At 40.5% G+C, this 23,001-nt stretch overlaps 1 protein-coding gene across 1 annotated transcript in view; it reads left to right on the top strand.

The window, feature by feature from the left end:
- Window positions 1–21,069, top strand: part of LOC308068823 (uncharacterized protein) — a 225,603-nt gene extending 204,534 nt beyond the window's left edge. Inside the window, exon 5 of the mRNA XM_080400113.1 lies at window positions 12,347–21,069. Coding sequence (XP_080256239.1) covers window positions 12,347–12,398 — 52 coding nt within the window. The 3' untranslated portion in view covers window positions 12,399–21,069. The remainder of the gene's footprint in view (window positions 1–12,346) is intronic.
- The last annotated feature ends 1,932 nt before the right edge of the window (window positions 21,070–23,001 follow it).

Below are 23,001 nucleotides of genomic sequence, written 5' to 3'. Positions count from 1 at the left end.
CTGTCTTTTTGGTGCCATGAAAATGAATTGAAGACTTTATTCGAAGTAAATTTGTACTAAAGCTTTCAGATGTATCTTATGTGAGTTCAGTGAGGCAAGAAAACAGCTTAAAAGCTGAAATATTACAAGAAGGCAACTACTGAAGTCCTGAAACACACAAGAATATAAAGTCTGAGGAAGTTACACAAATAAATGAAGTATTTCGTCTCTCGGGAAATAAAGCTTAGTTTTACTATATTGTACACTTAGACAAAGAAATCAGCCCTTGTTAGTGGCAGCAAAATATTGTCTTTCACGGACTTGTGCCTGGTGCTTACTTTTATATCAAGCTATTAATTTTGGCACAAGTTTATCAGAGAAGTGGGGCTTCTCTGTTCCAGTCTGCACCGAACATCTTTAGAAATGCCATCTCCAAGTCAAAGAGTAGATGTTGTACCATGGCAAGATCAGGCTGTTATGGGCATCATGACCAGCGTGGTTCAACAGCAGGGCAAAACGATGTGTGGGAGGGTGGGTTAGACCCGTCCAGGAGGATCCGTTTTCCGAACTGAATGACTGGGGTCCGAAGCTGCGCATCAGGTACAGGGAACAGGAGGCATTATTGACATTTGTATCCCTCTTGAAACAGTCTTAAAATCCTTCATGAACCTTGTGTAGCTTGGTTAGAGTAAAATTTTGGTTCGCTGCCAACTGAAATCAAGTTAGCCCTGCTACTGAGGTGGTCATTGACACCCGCTTTACTGCAATCCCTTCTTGAGATTATTTCTATTATTTATGTAGAGATGATTGATAAGCTTATTTTATTCAGTTTTCTCTCTTGCTCTGGATTTCTTTTCCAGTAGTCGTGTTCCCCACTGCTGCTTCGTATTTTCCAAGACAAATCAGTGTAGTTATACGAGGTTTGGACTGTCCAAAAGGAAATTAAGAGTCTTTTTTATTTTAAATTGAAAGCTGTAGGAGCACTAAACTGAATGCTTAACTCCAAGCTCCAGCAGTCTTACAGCAGTATAGTTGACACTTTATTGCAGATGTTACAAATGTTATGACATGTCTTCAGGGTCAAGTTAAAAACAAAAAGGGTTCCACATTCTCATCAGAAGTAATCTGTCAGTTTTGTCATCAGATATTATAGCAGCCCTCAGTACCAGTGTCACAGTCAAGGGTTTATCAGGCTCTGTAGTATATGTATACATACTCTGATTTCCAGGGGTTTATATCTGCAATAAAAATTCCCTCTGGGCTAAAACTTGGCATTCATAGCCCAAAGGGATTTTTTTAATTAAAAAAAAAAAAGTATCAGTGAAGGTTTTCTTGAATGATAAGAGCACAAAAAAAATCTATTCTGCATTTTTAAAATACGTTAAATCTTTTAAACTGGCAGACTTCAAATATTTAAGCGGCCAAGTCTCTTTACATAAGAGACCATTAAAAAGGACAACCCAGGAAGGGGATAGGTGGCAGACTAGACAAGTGCTTTGTGCTCATCGTGAGTATAAGTGTTGAGCATTTGATGAGATGTATAATTAGCCACACATTTCTAAAGCTCTTGGTGTCTCTTTCTATTGAAACTGTGCATGAGGGAATTAGGATGTCTGATGCACAAATATAAATCATTTCTTCCTCGCCACCCTCTGGCATGGTCCTGCAGAACAGGGCTGATACGGTCTAAGCTGCTCGGATGAAGGCAGCCCTTCTGATATACACGTTACATCTGTTCTGTGTAGAAACAGAGGACTTCATTTCTACAGCTGGCAGGCTGGTACTTTTTTGCTCCTGTTTCCATTATGGTAGAAACTGCAATATGCAGAGCATGGCAGGGACATTTAGAGAGAAATGTGGAAAAGAAAATAACACCAAAAACCCATAAAAATGTCCATGCAAATGACGGTTATGGAGGTGATACGAGTACTGACGGGCATAGTGCCGGTTAAGACCATTAACCTCGAAAGCTCATTTATTGCTAGGTGGTGGTGTAGGGTTTGTCTTTGAATAATTGCTGAGGAAATGAGGAGCAACGTATTAGATACAGAGATCTTTGCTTAAAAAAGTGATGAAAGACTATCTCTTATCCATCCTTAAGCCTTCACTTGGGTACCAAACCCAGACTTTGTGTGAGTGTTTGCAAATGCTTTGTATAACAATGTGCAATATACTGCAGATACCACCTGCTCCTATTTATATTCTGTGGCTCAGGGACAGTGATAACAAACAGGGCATATTAAAATTCACTAGGGTTCTTCACAAAATCCTGGTAAACCAGCAGAAAATGGGCACTGGTGTGTAACGGGAACACGACTGTGGTCTTTGCTTGCAGGTTATTATAATGTAATTCAATGGACTTTCTAAGGGGGAAATAAAAGAATGTAAGAAAAGAAAACCAGCCATGGGAGGGTTCCCTGCCGTGTCTGTGGGGAAATTGTCCTCGAACAAACCTGCACGTGCTCCTTCAGTGCTCTCAGAGGCCAACCTGTTCAGTAGAGGGGAAAGCACAACTAATACCTCCACTGGAAAATACAAATGGGCTCCTCAAAGATGCTTCTTGTTGTCCATATCTGAATTCTCCATAGCTGAATTCGGTCTTGGGTAGGCACCATCCCTTTGGCACCAGGAGCTGCCTCTGAGAGTCGTCAAGAAACTGCTAGGAAGTGAGATTGGTGCCAAGGCTGTTCTGATTCTGGGGTGGCTTATTTAAATATTTTGTTTGTTTGTTTGTTTGTTTGTTTTTTTATTATTATTATTTTTAATCTGATTATCTTTTATTTGTTATCAAGAATTTAACTCTTTGTGTTGCTGGAACACAACTTCTTTTCATGTTTGACTTCTCACTAGTGGTCAATGTGAACTTGGAGGACTTAAGGGACCAGTCCAAGGCATGTGTGTTCCCACAAGCAACCAGCCCATACAGAAAGGTGTTGCAAAATATCCCAGTCAAGGCCAGCTTGGAGATCTCAGAAACAGATGTTTTTTCCTTGCCTGTCTGCAAGAGTTACAAGCTGGTAGTGCCAAGATCAAAAATAAAGGAGTTACTTGGGAGTTAGTCAGTTGCTGTCTGGTAAAGGAGCAATGCTGGGGAGACGACACCTGACACTGGGTAAACCTCTTTATCACAGATAGCTAGGGGTGATCTGGATTTTTGGGTTTGTGTGTTAAAATATTTTTCTTGAAATTAAACTATATGAAATTAACCTTATATACCCACAGTGTCCACAATTTAGTTACTTTTTACATATGCTTTTGCATTTTTTTAAAATGTCCTATTAGTGTCTGCATTCTGGAAGTCTGTAGAAATTTACTGAGAAGGTACCCATCAGACATCAGCCTCTTCCACAAGATTAGTTCAACCCCCCATACAGAACCTCAGTAGCGTTTGGGGACACTGGATGGGAGTGAGTATAGTTAGGTATGCTATTTTCACTGACCACCGTAATGTATTTCCCACCTGCCCTGTGGCACAATTTCCCTCGTTTTGGGTGACAGCTGCCTGCTGTCTGCCATTAGATCTCTGGAAACATCTAATATTTCCTAAATCTTCCTGAGAAGTTCAGTGCAAAAGGTGCTATTGGAAGAAGATGGGGACTATCTGAGTCACAACCAGCCTTGTACTTCAGATGTACATTGCTTTTCTTTTTGCTGTAGCAAAAGGACAGATTAGTACCATTCTGTGACGTTTTAACAAACTTCCAGTTTCTGAATCAAGCAGACTGAGACTGATAGTGACAAGTTTGATGCCCTCTACTGGGATATAAGACTGATAAGATGGAAAACGAAAGGACTGCCTCAAGGGAAGAAAATGGTTTCAGTAAAGGCCCATAAATGCAAATCTAAGTACTCTTTTTAGTAATGCTGGTCTATCATTGCAGCCTAAAGGAAGCCAATGTAATTAATAATTAAGCTTCTCGTCTTCAAGTTGCTCTCAGTATGAACTTTAGTGTCAGAAACAGCCAAGAATTTATTTTATGATGCAGCTGCAAATGGGAAAAGACAGCATCATCAAAAAACCCCAAAACTTTTTCCAAAAGTATGCACCTGTTTTGTAAAGTTTTATCAGGTCCAGTATGCTGATTAAAGACAGAAAGAAACCACAATCCACATTAGAAGAACTGGTATAAAGTAGGCACCACAATTACTCTTAGCTTTAATGAGACAGCAGAGAGGTGATAATTATATTTCAGACAAATTCCGTGAACAACAAACTACTTATTGCTCAGGGTGATCTCAGGCAGTCTCTCTAGCTGCACATGCTGCAACAGGAAGAAAAAAACCTGTGCGGGGGTCTCTCCTGCCTGGTGGGTACCACCCTGGCAGCATCCTGGACCAGTGGTGAGACCAGCATCCCGGGCAGCACCGGAGCCCAGATGGGGCACAGCCTGCCTCCCTTTGCAGCTGGGGGCTCCTGTGCTCTGGGCAAATTTTTTACCCCTTTTTTTTCTTCTTTTTCCAGTCTATAAAACCATAGTGGTAATGGTTAACCTGCTGGGATTTTAAAGATCATAATGTACAGAAACATCAATAAGGTGCTTTGGATTTTCTGGATGGAACCTGCTACAGAAATCCAAAATGTTGTTGATGATATCCTCACCCCCACCCCCACCCCGCCGCATTTTCTGTTATATTTTACAATTTAGGTGGTTAGGAACTGATTTTATGTAGCACTCTGTTTTACCCATGCTCCTATTTTGTTCCTCTATGTTATCTGTTGTGTTGTGGTTCATGAGCTTATTCAGTTTTATCTTTAATCACTGATTTTACTTGACTCAAAAACTCTTTGAATAGTTTACTCCATGTGGCAGCTGTACGTCAACAGAATACTTTTGTCTTGCACCTCTGTGTAGTGGTAAACACTTCTCTCTTCAGAGTGCAAAAAGGGAAAATATATTGATTTCTGCAGCTTGGTGGTTGCTACCCACATGAGTGAATATTTTGGACTATAAATCTCACACAGTCGGTGAGGAAAAAGTATCCACGTACTCTGTAATTCATAATAATTAATTAAATATAATCCATTTTTATTAGTATTATACAGATAAGCTCTAAAAGATGCATATACCTTATGATTTTCAGGCTTTTTTTGTGAATGGGGCACTGAAAAATCTGTGTTTGAGGAGCAAGGAAGGAGCACTCAGCACCAGCCCTCGCTGCTGTGCTCTCGGTTTGATCAGGTGCCCAGAGATGGAAAGATTTGTGTTGGCTTTGTGTGCTGTGAGACTGTGAGCAGTCTGACTGCACAATATTAACAGCTGAAATGCAGAGAAGCAAGGTCAAGAAGAATTTTTTATTTTGTTCAATGATATCATCAGAGATGGGACATAACAAGTTGTTTGTTGGGTTTTTTTTTTAGCTCATGTAGATGAATAAAAGCTGAATAGAAGCAGACTTATCTCATTGTAGAAGAGGAAAATGATCCAGTAGTTCAGAGTAAAGGAATAATAACATGGGTAGCCTGTGAAAATGTTGTGCTAGACAATAGGGATGAAATTATGTTGCTGATTGTCTGCTTTTACTGGCATATTTTACAAACTTCACTAGGAAAAAAAAATAAAATGATTGTTATTCCACAAAAGTTTTAGCTGAATGGATTGAATTTGCCTGTGATTGCCCTGTAAAAGGACAGAGGGTATCGCTGTCTGCCTTGGTAGGTAAAAGTAACGTTTTGGGAGTCTGAGAAATCATCAAAGCATAATTTTGATTTTTCTTCTACCAAGCTACCCAGGGGCAATGCACTGTGGATGCAACCTTGCAGCCTGCTCTCTCGCATGAGTTACTTGTTCTGGGGGAGCTTTGATGCCTTGGCCAGCCTTGAACACCACGGTGCGGCTTTTTTGTGTGAACAGGGTGAGGGAGCTGCTCCTTCCCCAGACAGTCTCCACTGCCTCTCCACTGCCTGCTCTTGCTTGGCTATGCCCTTGGGTTCTGCCTTTCACACCAGTCACGTTGTGGGCATACACAGGTATCATTAAACACAGAAGTGAAAGTGCTACTTAAAGGATTTCTTACCTCTGAAAGCTTGGAAGCTCCTTTTCTATGACTTAGTGCCGAAAAATTGATTAATAAAATAGGTAGCATAGTCTTGCTGCATCTGTGTCCCAGTAAAGTATTTTTAGAATGTAAAAATGCAATGATTTGTCAAAAATCTGGAAAGCAATAAGGCAAATTTTAAAGTTAATTTGGCAGGCAAAGTTTCAAGATAGGCTGCATCTAAAATTTCATTTTCTCACGACAGCATTTCCATGTAGAAGGGGATTTGCCTCATGATAATGTGCAGATAACCTTGTGAAGTAGGTAAATGGTCTCATTAGTGATCTCATGTAAAAATTCATTGTTATATCAATGCACTGAGTAGTGCTCCAGTGGTGCTTGCTGCCCTAAAATATGCAAAATTAATGGGGTGAACATCAGTAAAAACAGTTCCAGAGACATCCAACCTACAAAGACAGAAAGGAGTTGAAGATAAAAATCTGTGACATTTGACTGTTCTTTTTCCCTGCCTGATTTATCTATAATTCAGACTGCTTAACTTAACTTAAATACAGATACCATAGTCGGAGTATTTGTTAAAGCACTAAGCTGACAAGTACAGAGCACCGGCCATTATTTCTGTTTGAGAGTCAGAGGTTTGAGCTATTCATTTTGTAGCCCGACACTCAGCACCACAATTCCTTGAATTCCCCAAGCTTTTCATATGGCTTCCTCAAGGACAGCTATCATGTCTTAGCTGCTGCAGTGACAGATGGGATACAACGTGTCATGTGATGGATAACGCTGGAGCCACAGTACTTAATCCTTCTAATACTAATAGCGGCATTATCATAGAGATTTATGAGAATGTCAGTTCCAAGTTCCCAGTTCCATTCATGGGTTTTTAAAACTTCAGCTGCAAAAAACATGCATCCATCCCATTAATTCTAATTATCATGGTTCATCTTCTCAGCAGTTTTGTACTCCGGAACCTTTCAGTGCAAATTAACGTACCAAAAAAGTGTATTAATTAATATTTGTAGCTTTTAATTTCTGCAAGAGTGTTGTCTGGAAGCAGCTGGCAGTACAGGGCCGCTGCTATTGAATCTTTGCCAAACAAGTGCAGATGTAATTTTGTTATCTCTTGCTTAGTCATTTACGCAAATTAATTTGAACAATTAGCCTTTTACTGGTCCTTCATGAATCATGCAAAAGGGATTTGCCAAAAAATTGCTAGTTGACAGAAAAGAATCGGTTAACATTATAAATCTTACAAAAAAGGTATTACTATGTTTGGGAGAAATTACAACTTCAGGAAAAAGCGTAGTGTGTGGGTTTTGTTGTTTTGGTTTGGTTTTTTTTTTTTTTTTCTTGTGCCTTATCTATCCCACTTTGCACTGTTGGTTGTGGTTGGAGAAAAAATACTAAAAGAAAGGTAAGGAGTAGAAATCTGGGAACTTTGTTTTCGACAAATACTAAAAAAGTTTAGTTTCTTGCCTAAATGTTTTCTTGTCTTCACTGCCTGCAAAGCTGTGACCAGTTTCTTTTGAGAGGAGCTCCACAGTGAGGTCAGGTACTCCAAAGGAGCAGATTTGCTTATTGTCTGAGAAATCCACCCAAATCTTTAGTTTCTTTTGACATCATTCTAAAGGGAGATCCCAGTCTCTCTCCTCTTAGTAAAACAGCCTTCCACATATACACTGCAGCCCTGACCTGAAGAGATGCTGGAGTTTGTCTTCAGGTACCTCGCAACACGTGTGTAAGTTAAAACTTTATTTAAGTAGCGCTAAGAGTGCCAACTCATATGTGAAGGCTAGCTTTGAATGACAGTAAACTCAGATGTTTCAATGAATTCAGTGTATCCTTGCTCTTTTCTGAAATAGCAAACTTATTTTAGTCAGACAAGCTCAATAATCAAGCTTACCAGCAGACGGTGCCATCCGGAGGTGTTGAATAATTCTGTCAATGAAAACCTACCTCATTTACTGTCATCATAGAGTACATACTCTCTTAATTTTTTTTTTCCTCAAAAAAACTATATATCCTTTTGGTTTAAATTGTATTGCATAAATCTGAGCTTTGTGATGATATTCCTAAATGTTGCTCTTAGGTGGCTTTTAAGATACGACCATGGCACCACAGTCAAGCTTATCGTTACCTGTCCCTTTGATTTCGCTGTTGAGAACATTCCTGCCATTTTGCAATGTAACTGGAAGTGCTGTAATGTTCTTTAGTTGAAGAAAAAGGAATCATTACCTTACGGTCGATTGCATTCAGAACCAAGTGAATTGAAATGATCTTACCGATTTATTTGGGTAAAACCCCACAATTTTGTCTGGCCAATTCTCCTGCTGGCCCATCTCGGCACGATGCTGGTGTGCTGCTGCTGCTGCCATGCAGCGGGCCCTGTAGAACAGGGAAAGCTTTTGGGGCATGCTAGGGTACTAACAGGACTTCCAAGCCTGCTTTGCCAGAGGCTTTCCTGAAGTGTTGACCGTAGCTGGGGAACTAATTTCAGAATTAAATCTTTGTTTTGTGGAAATCACGCTCAATCTCGAACAAATGCTGACTCTTTGTTAGCTGAGCCAGACAGTCCTGTGCAAATTCCATCACTCTGGCAGGGTAAGGTATGGGTCCCTTTTCCTCTAATTGTTTTTTACAAGCTGCGATTTCACAGTCTGTATTGTTATTTCCATTTGTCCATTTGATTGCGAAGAGAAGAGACCAGATGTTGTGTGACAAATCATAGCTATTTGCAATCTGTTGGAATTCTTATAAATTGTACCAGGGATCATTTTCTGATAACTGATCCTGCAATCACTTATGCACGTGCATCACTTAAAGCATGAGATGTCCTATTGAAGGCTGTGGATCTATTCATATGCTTAAATTAAGCACGCATCATGCGCATTTGTGTAAATGTTTGCGTTGTGAAATATGCTGATATTTAGAACTTGCCTGTTAGATTCACCATTGCATTAATTTACATTTAATCAAATCACATATTATTATTACATTATACAGTTAATGTTTTTCATTATAATAGGATACGTATGGCTCAAAAATTGGCTGAAGTTTATCCTGCAGCAGAGAACGCTGATTCTGTTTACTAATTCGTAATTTGCAACAAACAGCTCCTTTGGTAAAGTGCATCAAACCCCGCCCTGTTATCCATCTGTTTTTAGGGTCTGTGGCTAATCAAGGAAGTGGTCTCTCACTGACACAGTGAGAAGAATGGAGTTAGTTCCTCTGTAATTGAAAGTATCAGTAGTAAACTTGGCTGGAGCTTGATTAATGGTATATTAAAATCAGAGTCTTCATGGTGAGTGCTAGATAAGGAGTTTTGGGCAAATTACTTGGTTACTGGGAAACCTTTAAATTTTAATCATGGAGACACTTCAGCATCATTAGGAACTGAAAAAGACAATGGGCACCGTGAGGAAGTTATGTGAATTGATGTGCTTTTCAATCTCTTCTTCTGTGGTGATATTGAGTGATGCATGGGCTGCAATCGAGAATCCTCTTGCTCCCCATGCCTTTGATTGCTGTTGTGATAATTTAATATTCTACAGTTCTTTATGATCATGGAAATCAGATGAGTTAGTTGCAAAAGATGGAAGATTTTAGTCAAAGAAATATTAGTTTAGCATCCCAGTTTCTCTATGCTTTTTGGCTGGATAGCAAAATGGAGGGACACTGTAACTTGTACTTAGAACTAGTGGAAATAGAGAAACATGCTCTTTTACACACATGTTTATTGTTTAATGCGATCATAATATTAGGAACCTCAAACATACGTTTACAAATAATTTTGAAGTCCATTCTTGCATAGGGAGAACGTGCATATCTGTAACTTATATGGATGCACTTATGCACTATCTGTGACATATTTATAGGGACGTGAAGTGCTATAATAGCACTTTATGGGGATACATATGGAATGTAGACGTCTCTCCTGGCTGACAGACCCAATTCAAACAAGTGCTAATAAATCCAATACACTCAGCTCCTGCAGTCACATCTTTTGTTTCTGCCTGGGATTTTCAAGGGACTCTAAGGATGTCAGGCTCTCGGCTCCAATGTCATCGAATAGACTAAAAACACTCAACATATTTGAAGTGACAGTGTGGGCTATCGAATTCAGTCCCCAGCTTTTCCAGGGAAGCATACAATGGAATTGGGTTCATAAAGTGACCACTCTAATTTAAAGTTAAGTAATTTATTTGCCTCCACTACTACTATGCGAGAACCTCTCCCCTGTCTGAAGATGTTATTTAGACATACTATTTAGACATATTCTTCTATTAATCTCTATTCATCTGTAGCCAGTGAATGCCTGTTCATATTTCTGCCAAAATTGTTTAGTGGTTTAAAATAGTTTTAACCCCTGCCTTTATTCATTTTACTGGGCTATGTAAATGCCTTTTTTTCATTCTCATCAATTAAGAGAGGTTGGACTTTTTTTTTTCCCATATTTTTATGAATTTTCCTCCTGTGTGTGAACAATCTGGAGCACTAGGTAATCTCAACACAGTGCTAGCGTGGGCTAGTACAACAGCATGAATATTTTCCTGTTTCTAACGAGAAAATTGTTCCTTCCCTATCCTAAGCTGTATTTACCATTTGTGTTTGTGGGTGCATCGTATCGGTGGCTTATAGTCAGTGTATTGCGAAACCTTTGCCTTCCTCTTCTTTTTCCAAAAACAAATTCAAGCTGTCAGTGAAAATACTGACTATTTGTCCCTAAATTCTTAAACTTGCAGTTTTGTATTACGAAATGTTATCCTACTTCTCTCATTGAAGTCCTCAGATCATTTAATTTACCTGTAGCTTAATATTCCTTTGTGTTGGCAATGCCTCCTAAATTCGTCGTGAAGAAAATGTAATTGGTATACTAGCATTCTCTGTCAAATTAATTATCAAAGTTGTTAAATAAGATCAGTTCTGACACCTAGGCAACATAGGATTAAAAGTGATTTGTCCAAAGTCACATTGGAGTGCTGTGAAGAGATGGTCTAAATCCCAGTGTGCTCTGTATATTAGAGAAACATTAATTTTCTTTCTAAAGGCAAATTTGTCAGGAAACGTACTAGAAAAATATAAGCTGGGAAGGTTTCTTTCTAGCAAAGGCAGAGCTTTCTGCCACAAAACTATGTGCAGAAAAGGAAACTTCTTTTTGCAGTAAATGCATCAGTTATTATAGGAGAAGCTTGTCAAGCTTAGGCTGGAGTTTCTGCTCCTGCTAAGGGAAACTCTCAGCTGGTTTTGCTGGCTGAAAATTCAGTGCGTGAGGCATTAATATAGGATGCAGGAATTGTAAATCTGAGCTGTCAGCCATGAGAAGGCATAGTAAAAATCTGCAAGGAGGTCTTTCCTTGTGGCTGTCCTGTTCACCCACTGACTTGGTTTCTTGCTGATGCAGATTAGAATTATTTTTAAAATTAAGATTTTTTTTTGTGGAGCAAGAAATCATTTTCTATCCAAAATAGCCATGGGCTGGAGGCTGAATTCTGGCCACAGAAGAGAAAATGCCAGACCAAAAAGTGAGAGTAAGAGATGTATCCTGGCAGGCTGAGTTGTGCTTTTTTTTTCTTTTTTTTTTTTTTTTTTCTTTTAATAGCTGATGTGTACTTAGGAATTGAGAATATTAGAACAAGTCCTAGGGGGATATGGATTTAATGGAAGGGGATAAAGTTGTTGTGGAAACATATTGTTTATTAAATTTTCTCATTCAGATGTTTATTATATGATTTATGGTGACTTAAGCTTGTTATGTGCCCCTTTTCAATTTGTCACATAATGATCGTTCATATGTATACAGTCATGCTGTGAGTGAATTCATATATTGCGAACAGATAAAATACTAGAAGAAGCCTCCATGATCAACTGATCTACCTTTGTTTACAGTGCAACCCTTTAATTTCAACCAGTGTCAGGTCATTACATATACACGTTACTATATAATATAGCTATATGGTATCTGCAGCACATCTTTCAGAAACATTCTTGATGTACAGGGGTTTTAAAAGTATCATTGTATAGTATTACATAGATTTTGGCATTGACCTATGTTCAAGTATAAGTAGGACCATATTCCCAGGGGTGTATAATGTCCTGTGATTTCAGACACCTCATTTTATGTTTACACAGTCTAATTGTGAGCTTAAAACTGGAGAAAAATTTGAGGCCTATAAAAATGTAATGCTTATCTAAAGTAGTTTAAATTTGCCTTATCAGCCTCGCTGAAGAGTAGTCTATGTGCAATAGGTTTGGGTTATTTATTAGGTTCAGACGGTTAATACACAACGATGTATGAAAAGTTGAAACGGGAGCCTGTATTTGCATTTCAAAAGTCTGGTAAGAGCTGAAGTGGTTTTAATTGCCTTTGCAGCCCTCTGCACAGCCGAGCCTGGAGGATGCATGGAGATTATGGAGGCGTCTGAGTGCTGACATGCACTTGGCAGCTCCATCTCGAAGCCTCCCAGCCTGCATCCCACCCCAGCACATCCCTGAGCTGCATCCCCCTCCGGCCCGGCACCGTTGGAGATGTTGGAGGGATGCTCGGCAGGGTCTAGACTTCTGCCTGGTGGGAAGAGGCAGGGCTGGAAAGAAGAGGTCAGTCCATGGCATTACACTGATTCATTTCCTAAACCCATGTCTTTTTTATAGTTATGGCAATTCACAGCACTTTTTTTTTTTTTTTTTTTTTTTTTTTTATTTCTCTTTGCTATGCTTTTCTTTGCCTTCTTTTCGCTTCTCTTCATCTTCCTTTCTCTCTTTTCATTTATCTCTCTCAATTTCTTTCTCTTTCTTTGTCACCATATCACTGGGAGAGGAGAAAAATCAGGAAAAGGTTCTGATTAGAGATCCATCATAAATTAATGAACAAAAGTGCAATCCTAGCACTTCATGCTAGAATGGAACATTTTAAAAAATCATAAAGTGAAACATAAGAACACTGGAAAAGTTTGGATTGGGGTATAAAAATTATTTGGAAGACTGTGTGCTAATCAACAGCAAATGTAAGAATCAGTGAGGTTGATAGGGCAGTGAATGATTTGTATTTTTTATATTGGAGTTTTTCAATCAGCATTTTCTGAACATGGTTCCTCATTATGATAATGATGATGGGATTAATTATCACCATGAGAACAAGTGATAATGGTACTTTGAACTGTATTTGTCACCGTATGACACGGACTATAACTTGTTTTTACATTCTCCAGGATGTGTGTGCATTGAGTGGGGCTGACTTGCTGCTGAACCGCAGGGCAGGCTGGTGAGGCGATGCTGAAGGAGGATGAACACTGACTGGGCAGGGTGGCTGCCCTTTCACAGGTTCCTTACCTGGTTGCATTAGGACATGACCAAGAAAATCATTGAAATTAGTCCTTGAAATTTACATTCAGCTGCAGCAAATAATTTCAACACGATGGCCGAGTGAAAATATGGGATTAACTTCTAAGAAATAATATTCTTATGTAAGACAAATTTGCAAAGGCTGTTTGCAAAACTATTACCAAATTAAGAAAATTTATTTTAGCCCATGCTAGAGAGGGAACATAAGCCAGAGTGGTGTGCAAAGCGAGGGAAGCTCAGGTGGCTGCAGTGAGCAAGCGCCCTTCTCACCAGTGGGGGTGAACCCACCCCCGGGTCTTGGGCTGTTTCTCTGCTGCGGAAGCAGGGAGGGGAGGCTGGCAGGGTAGAAGGCAGGTTAAACACCAACAGTATTGGGGTTTTCGATTTGTGAGCTGCATCCAATGAATATTTTAGAGATAAATTTAAAACAGAAAGTGAAAATATGTAGAGATATAGTAGACTGGTAAGAGTGATTGGGAATTAGAGTTTCATGATGTGATCCTGCCTTCACATGGGATGCCCAGCTTTTACAGCTAAACTCTGCTTAAGTCACAGCCTATGGATATGCATAACTCTGCAAACAGCTAACTTCCGATTCTCCTGTACATACCTGAACTTGGAATTTGGTCTGTATACAGCTTTATCACATTACTTATGTGAATTCCAGAAGCTATTTTTTAATCTGAAGACTTTGCTATTTGTTACAATTTGTTTTTCATATGGATGGTTACCCATATAGAAGAACGTGCTCCTGAACTTCGTTCCTTGTAATTAAATTTATTCAGGGAACGTGTAAGCAACTTCTAGTGCTACTTAGTATCTCTTACTATACTAACTAATTAATGTGTAACTGACATACACGTACTCAGCTTTCATAATGTTATCTGATTAATAAGCAATAACTACTTCAGTAAATCAAAATTAAATGCCTACTTACAACACTAAGTTTAGAACCCTCCTGCCTAGAGACTTTACATTGATTGATTCATTAAATATTGCATTGTCATATGAAGATCAGTGGGGGCAAAAAAAACCTTGTGAGCAGCTTTGCCTTTTGTTTTATATGTAAAGCTTTACACCAGTGGTTTGCTGAAGAAGGAAAAGCTCTACCTCCTGTCTTGGGTAATGCCCACATCGGCTGTCTGCCGGGAGTGTGCCTGGCAGGGGTGGCTGTCCTCCAGATGGGGCTGGAGAGGGAAAGAGGGACATCAGAGCAGTATTTTACTTCCTGAATTTATGAGCCCATTTTGCAGATAATTAATGCCCCTGCTGGAACTATGCAAAATCCTGCTGGTGATTTCATAAAAGGTATTGGAAGCTTGATTAAGGGTGAAGAAATAAAATACCTCCAAGAGGGTGGAAGAAAAGGAAGGCAGCCTTCTTTTGCCAAGGCAAATGCCTCTGAGGAGAAGTTTAGGCACTTAATTCTCAAGAAGATTCACAAAGTCCTGCTTTTCCTGAGGACCTCCCAGTCGGCAATGTCAGAATGATATGACAACACTCAATTTTACTTCACACATGAAAGTCCAATAGAAGAAGCAGTTTTCAGACTATTCCTTTTAGTGTGAGGCTTTCCACTCCAGCTATACTACACTCTTTTGGCTACCTTCCTGGTGCTTAATCAAAAATGTACTTGTTATTCATGTTTAACAAATATGTAGTTCTCTAGTGCAATGAAACCACTCTCTAGAGAGACACATATATTCAGTACTATATTAATTTTTAGAACTACATTTCTCCCAAACTTCCAGTTGCACAGCCAGCTTCACCACATAAGCATTACATTTGTTAGCAATTCTGGTATTTCTCATATGTTCCAATTCACATTTTTGCCATTTTATACTCATTAAACTCTAGCAGGCATTGCACAGAGTGGTGATTACATGAAGGTACCTTGAACAATGAAGGCCAGATTTACAGGGTGATAAGTTCATGGAGTTCTAGGTGGGTAAGTGAGGGAATGTGAGGGATTGGGAAGGCAGATGGTTAGTATAATATCTTACTTCAGTTATATAAATAGGTTTATGCAGAAAATGAGAAAGAATTACAGTGATAGAGCTATAGTTCTTTACCTTTCAAATGTAACAAGTTAGAAAATGTTTGGGTTTTATTGTTCTGGTTTCAAACGTTTCCTTGACTTGGCATTTGTTTGCAGTCTTCTTTCTATCTTTAGTAGTTTTATCTGGTTGATGGCTATTCATTGTGAAGTAGAATAAAATCAGTGAAATACAATATGTAAGTTGCATTTCAGGTATTACCATAAGCCTCTGCCTATGGTAAACTTTTGCGTAATAAAATGTGTTGGCCCTGAGCTTACTTCTACATTAAGAGCTTTTTGGCTGAAAAAAAAAAAAGCTATTCTAAAACCAAGAATCTAACACAATGATTTTTTTTTTTTACTTTACTGTGAAACTCTATTTTTTTTGTCACCACGTTAACCTGAAAAAGATAAAGATACATCTTCGTTTTCCTTTAAACTTTTTCAAGTCATTCCTTTTTAACTCATTCCTATAATAGTCTGTTTTAAGCAACAACTCTGACAGCAAAACCTATGAGGCTTTTCAAATTCAATAACCAAGACTGGAAAGAAGGCATCCCTCATCTCAACTTTAGCTGAGTAACTGCAGATCCTTAACATTACCCTCTACACTGGAGGTCTTCAAAGTCATCAATCTGTTGGAAATATGCTGACAGCTCAGAGTGGTTCTGTAGCGTCTAAAATGTGCTGTGCTGCTCAAAGAGCGTAGTGTTCTTAGATCACTTGGAAAGAGATGACTTACGAGGCAAAAGGTTGAGCTTTCTCTTTCTGCAGCACCTTCCGCGTCTGTTTGGTAACACCACGTATACGGTCCCGATGTGCCGTGCACAGCTGACCCGTGCTCTGATGGAAACGGCACGATCCTGCTCCATCTCCCCAAGAGCAGGATATGCTAGATGGGAGGATGAAAGTGCAAGCGCACTGGTCACCAGCAGGAAAATGGAAATTATTTTTAAGAATGTATGCAATATAAACTAGCTCCAAACCTGTGCATCCTCTTTCTCATCCTCCTGCACCCCCGAGAATGCTATCAACATTCTCATTTTCCTCATGTGGAAATATTTGGATACAGTTTGAGACAATTGCTAGGTGGATTGTCTCTGTGTCTCGTATTGGCCCAAACTGAGCTGTGTGCCTTCATCATTTCTCGGTCAGATCTGCCTTCCCCTGCTCCTTGAGCAGGATTTTGCTAAACTCACAGACCACTTGCAAAGATACAGGGATTGCCTTGGAATAAAGTTTCAATTTTTTTCTGTTGGAACAGTCTCGCATTGTTTTGATAAATTAGTTTTGAACAATACTCTTAATTATAATAACTTCCCCATATAATACCACTGTTTCGAGCTACGCCAGAGGAGGTTGTGTACAGGTGCTCACAGTAGAGGGATTATATGAATATATCATGATTGCTGATCTTCATATGTGAGGGAATTAAAAAGGTAGCAGGATGTGTTCTGTAAAAGTTTCTATATCTCATTCCTTTGTGTCTCCAGCACATCAGTCTTTTCAGGGTAATAGGACAAGGTGTTTCACTCCAATCTTAACCCTTTTGACATAACTAAGTATTTAATTTAAGTTCCCCTCCTAGAGGAATCTACTAACGATTCTTATTAATGCACCCAGCTATAAAAAAATCAGTTATGTGTACACACAATATTTTTTTGGTTGCTGTTTGTTACATGATAACCACTGCTTTTTTCAGTGGTAGGTTTCAAATTAAGGTGCCAGTTGTTTCCCCAGTAATAGTGAAAGACCTGCAGGTACTTTCGTTCCTGGTGCGAGATACCTCTGTGTGTGTGTGCATGTAAAGACAATATTGCCTCTTCTTCAAAGATTATTTGCTATAATAGGGAATAGACTGATTTTTATTTTCATGAAATACAGTCTGACACTTGATATTCCTTACATGGAAAAGGCCAGTGTCCTGCATCTGCCAGGAGGAGCATCCTTTGGTGGTCTCCTGGCAGAGATGGAGCTTGTGGCAACAGAAAGAACAGACCTGCATGAACTTTCTGTCCATGATTCCTCTGGGTCGATGCAATTGCCCCCTTTATAAGTCAATCCCATGTCAAAATCGATTGTGTGCTTGAAATGGAGTTAGGTGAAACAGGGCTTCTATCCTGCAGTAATGTTTTGGCTCAAGGAGAAACGTTTCTGCCTAAAGTTCACCTCTTCTATCTATCATGGTAAAGGGCCACACACGGAGGATTTTGCATGAGAAATGCTGCGAGATATTTGAGGGAAGTTGCTACAGAGCTGTTTTCCTAAGCAGAAAGCAAATGAGCTGTGTTAACTGCTCCTTACTTTTAAACAAAGATAAAATCCTCATGACCAGGGCAGGAACCTGAAACACAGTTCCAGCTCTTGAGAGACTAGGGACTGCTGAGAGCATCTCAGGGGCCCAGAGCTACTGCCCACTGACACTGGACACCCAACCATGGAGAAACTGGAGTGGTAAGGAGACATTCCCATAGTGGATTATACTGGTATGTTGGGAAAAAGGATTGAAGAGATGCTGATGAAATTGCCATAGAGAGAGTTTTGCTTTCGTTCACTGAGGTACACTTCTGATGGGTTCCTTTCCTCCTAACACAGTTCTCTTTGCCATGTTCATAGTCTCAGTACATGTGTGATTTGTCCATGTTGTGTGTTAGTGTTCTGCAAGTTCCCCAGGGAACATGTTGTTTCTGAATAACATTTTGAGATTAGCTTCCAGAGGAACCTCTGGCTATTTAAGACCTCTTCTTTCTCCTGTCATCCCCGCCTGACATAGAGCCTGTGCACATAGCTGGCAGCTGATCATCATTAATTTCACCTTCGTTACATCTCTTCAGATTATTTGCATGTGAATTTTTAGGCCTCAAAATGTCACCAGCTAATTGGCAGTTTTAAAGGGATGTTAAGATTCTTCATAAAAGTAACGCTGAACAGGATGGCAATATTCTTTTCATGTGAAAATTCAAACATATGTTAGGACTTGGCATAACAATGCCTTCAGAAGGCAAGTCAAGGATTCAGCATGCAAATTTAAGGTTGGTCCCTTCTGAATATTATGCTCATGATGCTGATCTTCACTGTAGTATGGGATCACCTGCTCCTTTTCTGTCAACATAATATAATGATAATCACACTTAATTGTGTCTGTTTTTAGCTTGAAAAACAAGGGGTTCTTCTGTACATCAAAAAAATCACAAGGGGAGAAAGAGTGATGAAGACTAAGTGTTATCAATCTCAAAGTTTACCATTTAGTCCTGGAGCTGATTAATGTTTCCCTTGCAAATATTTGAAGGGGATGTGTTCTGATGTTTCTCACATTAAAGACTAAAGCTATGAGTCTAAAGCCATGTAAGTCAGTTAGATACCCAAGCAGCATCAAATTGTAGTGGGAACTCGGTCTTTAAATCCCTTCCACTACATTTGAGACTTCTGCCTGATGAAATCCACCACATACCAATAATTAATGCCAAATAGGAATACTTCTTAGGTTCAATACTTAGACTTTTTTTTTCTTCTTCTTTTTTTTTTTTTTTCTTCCTTTTTCTTCTTTTCTCTCCTTTGCCTTTCATGTCTTTGTCCTCAGTTTGTCTTTGGTCATCAAATGTAATTTTATTTCAAGTTCCCTTATGCCCATGCTCTGCTCCAGCAAACCCTCATATGTATTTTTGGGCCAAATTCTGACTGCCTTAGGTTTCAAGTCAGTTAGATTTCCTATGCATAAGACAAGTATGATTTTATGTCCTCTGTATAAAGTCATACGGATGATGAGTGGTTCTGATATGTTAATACTATTCTCCAGATCAGTGGAGCTTCTCCACCAGAAGCTACAATGTGTAAGTGACACACTTGCACTGCAGGAATACTGGTTCTGACCCCAAGTCTCCAGTATATTAGTTGCTTTGCTGCAATACCTTTGGGCAAAGCCATTCAACCGTACCGCAAACAACTTGCTTTAAGACTGGAGCACATACTGTTTACTGTATAATCCTCTCTAATGCTCTATTTTATTTTTTTCTTGAGAAAAGATTAAAGAACAGAATTACATTGGAACTGGTGGAGGCATGATCCATGCCCCCTTGATTATATGGAAACATTAAAATATCATCAGCATGTTAATTTTATCAACTGAACTGTATGAGATTTATTCATATCTCTTATCTATTACATTAGTCTGGAAATACAATTTATCCTGGTGGTGGGAATGTCAGACAGAGAGACCAAAAACATCTGGACTTCTTAATATGAAGCAAATTTTCTAGGATGTAGATTGCCACTTTAAAATTAATTCTGTTAATAAGGAGGCAGAAATTTCATAGCCTATTGATCTTTCAGAATAGGACCTCAGCCCTGTATTGGGGTAGAAAAAGTAGACACAGGGAAAGTTTCTTTGAGTTTTCTGTTGCACATTTGAATATCATATACAATAGTTTATTTTAGCATCATAATGTAAAATACACAACAACAGATCTAGCCATCACAAATGACAGGATTAATAAAAATCAATGAAAATTCTCCTAGAAAAACAACATATCTTAAACATTTCACAAGTCTGAATTGTTGGATTTTCTTTCTAAACATTTAGAATCAATATTAATTAAAACCAACCAGAAAAGTCCCCTTGCCGATTGAAAGACATTTTTAATTTAAAAAAATATACTGTGTTACATGCACTATATTATCACAAAACCTCTTCAGCCTTTGAGGAGCATAACGTTTCTCCTCCGCTTACGTGATATTTGGGGGTTCTTGTGCTGGGAAGCACATGGAAGCAAAAGACCTACCTACGGCTCTGTGCCCACCCAGCACGCTCCGATTCCCATTTTACCGGGAGCACAGAGGAAAAAGCAGAGCAGTGATCTCTAATTCAAAATATCCCTTTCAGACTGCTCCGAGATTGCTGCGTTTATATGCGACTTCCCCTGGAAGTTCCAGGCTAGCCCATAGCAATAACTTGATAATTGTTCTGGGAAGAGACTCAGCACAGCTATCTTATGCACAGATAAACAGACATCTATGAGATTAAGAATTATATGCCAGGGCTTTGACTCAACCATCAGTTATGCCAGATGCAAATAATTTATTCTTTGTCAGTTCAAATATACAATCTTGTTTGGATGGCTTAAATTTATACTGGCACCAAAATACGGCAAGTGATATTATTTAAGTGTGGTGCTGAAACCACAGATATGCATCTCAGATGACCCAAAAAATGGAAGAAAAATAGTTGTATTTTCTGAGAGTAACTCATCATTGTTATGTAATAATAGCTGATGTAATAATTTATCCTTGTGCAATAATATGACATCAGACGTTGGGAGATGTATCCTCTTTGACATAGAATCATAGAATCATTTAGGTTGGAAAATACCTTTATCATCGAGTCCCATTGCTATCCTAGCACTGCCAAACCCACCAGTAAACCATGTCCAATTGCCACATCTACACATCTTTTAATGCCTCCAGGGTTGGTGACCCCACCACCTCCCTGGGCAGCCTGTTCTGGTGCTGGACAACCCTTTTGGTGGAGAAATGTTCCCCAATACCCAATGTAAACCTCCCCTGGTGCAGCTTGGGGCTGTTCCCTCTGGTCCTGTCGCTTGTTACCTGGGAGCAGAGCCCGACCCCCCTGGCTGCAGCCCCCTTCCAGGGAGCTGTAGGGAGTGATCAGGGCCCCCCTGAGCCCCCTCCTCTCCAGGCTGAACCCCCCAGCTCCTCCAGCCGCCCCCATCAGGCTCGTGCCCCTTCCCGGCTCCAGCCCCTCAACACCCCCCTGCAGCGAGGGGCCAAAACTGACCCCAGGGTTCCAGGGGCGGCCGCACCAGTGCCGGGTATGGGGGGGCCATCGCTGCCCTGGTCCTGCTGGCCACACTCTGATACAGGCCGGGATGCTGCTGGCCTTCTTGGCCACCTGGGCACACTGCCGGCTCACCTTCAGCCAGCTCTCGACCCCCAGGCCCTTCCCAGCCGGGCAGTTCCCAGCCCCCTGCCCCCCGCCCGCAGCGCTGCCTGGGGCTGGTGTGCCCCCCGTGCAGGACCCGGCACTGAGCCGTGTTGAACCTCCTGCAGTTGGCCTCAGCCATCGGCCCAGCCTGCCCAGCCCCCTCTGCAGCCCCCTGCCCTCCGGCACACCAACACCCACCAGCCCAGTGCTGTCTGCAAACTGGCCGAGGGCGACCTCGATCCCCTTGCCCAGATCGTTGATAAAGATATTAAAGAGACCTGGCTTCAGCACGGAGCTCTGGGGAACACCCATGTGACCAGCCACCACCTGGGTGTAACTCCATCCACCATCGTGCTTTGGACTAGGCCATCAGCCAGCTTTTGCCCAGGAAACAGAACACCTGTCCAAGCCACAAGCAGCCAGTTTCTCCAGGAGAATGCCATGGTAAATGGTGTCAAAGGCTTTGTTAAGGTCTATGTAGACACCATTCACAGCCTTTCCCTCATCCACTAAGTAGGCCACCTTGTCATGGATGGAGATCAGGTCTGTCAAACAGGACCTGCCTTTCAGAAACCCATCCTGGCTGGGCTTGATCCCCAGGTTGTCCTGCATGTGCCATGTGATGGCACTCAGGATGATCTGCTCCATGACCTTCCCTGGCATCGAGGTCAGGCTGACAGGCCTGGAGTTCCCCAGATCCTCCTTCTGGCCCTTCTTGTAGGTGAGTGTCACATTGACTAACCCCCCAGTCAACTGGGACCTCACTGGTCAGCCAGGACTGCTTGTAAATGGTAGACAGTGGCTCAGTGAGCACTGCCACCAGCTCCCTCAGTACCCTTGGCTGGATCCTATCCTGCCCCATAGACTTGTGTGTGTCTTAGTGGTGTAGCAGGTCACTGGCCATTTCTCCTTGAATTATGGGGGTCTCATTCTGCTCCCTGTCTTCCAGCTCAGGGGGCTGGGAACCCTGAGAACAACTGGTCTTACTATTAAAGACCGAGGCAAAGAAGGCATTAAATATCTCAGCTTTTTCCGTATTCTTTGCGGCTATGTTAGCCGCACATCCAGTAAAGGATGGAGGATTCTCCTTACCCCTCCTTTTGTTGCTAATGTATTTATAATTTCTATATCTATGTTTTATATCTAGATATTATATGTTTGTATTTATGTGTGTATATATATATATATACACACATATATATGTATGTATGTATGTATATATAAAATTGTCTTTTATGGCAGTAGCCAGATAAAATACTAGTTGGGCTTTGGCTCTTCTAATTTTCTTTCTGCATAACCTCATGATATCCTTGTAGTCATCCTGGGTTGCCTACTCCTTCTTCCAAAGGTCATAAACTATAAACTCACCTTTTTTCCCCCTGACTGCCAGCCAAAGCTCTCTCCAGCCAGGCTGGTCTTTCTCCCCACCAGCTCGTCTTTTAGCACATGGGGACAGACTGGTCCTGTGCCTTGAAGATTTCCTTCTCTGAGAAAATACAGCCTTGCTGGACTCCTTTGCCTTTCAGGGCTGCCTCCCAAGGGACTCTGTCAACCAGGCTCCTCAACAGGCCAAAATCCGACCCCCCTCCTTACTTCTCTGAGAATCAAAAATTCTTTGTGATTGCTATGCCTGAGGTGGCTGCCAGCATAGACATTTTCCAGGTGCCATTGCTATCACTATGAAAACTCTTAAGAGCAAAAGGATTGCTTC

The sequence above is a fragment of the Falco punctatus genome, assembly GCF_963210335.1.
Source record: "Falco punctatus genome assembly, chromosome: 8".
NCBI classification, from domain to species: domain Eukaryota; kingdom Metazoa; phylum Chordata; class Aves; order Falconiformes; family Falconidae; genus Falco; species Falco punctatus.
The sequence above is the reverse complement of the archived record's forward strand: the minus strand, read 5'-3'. Positions and strand labels throughout refer to the sequence as shown.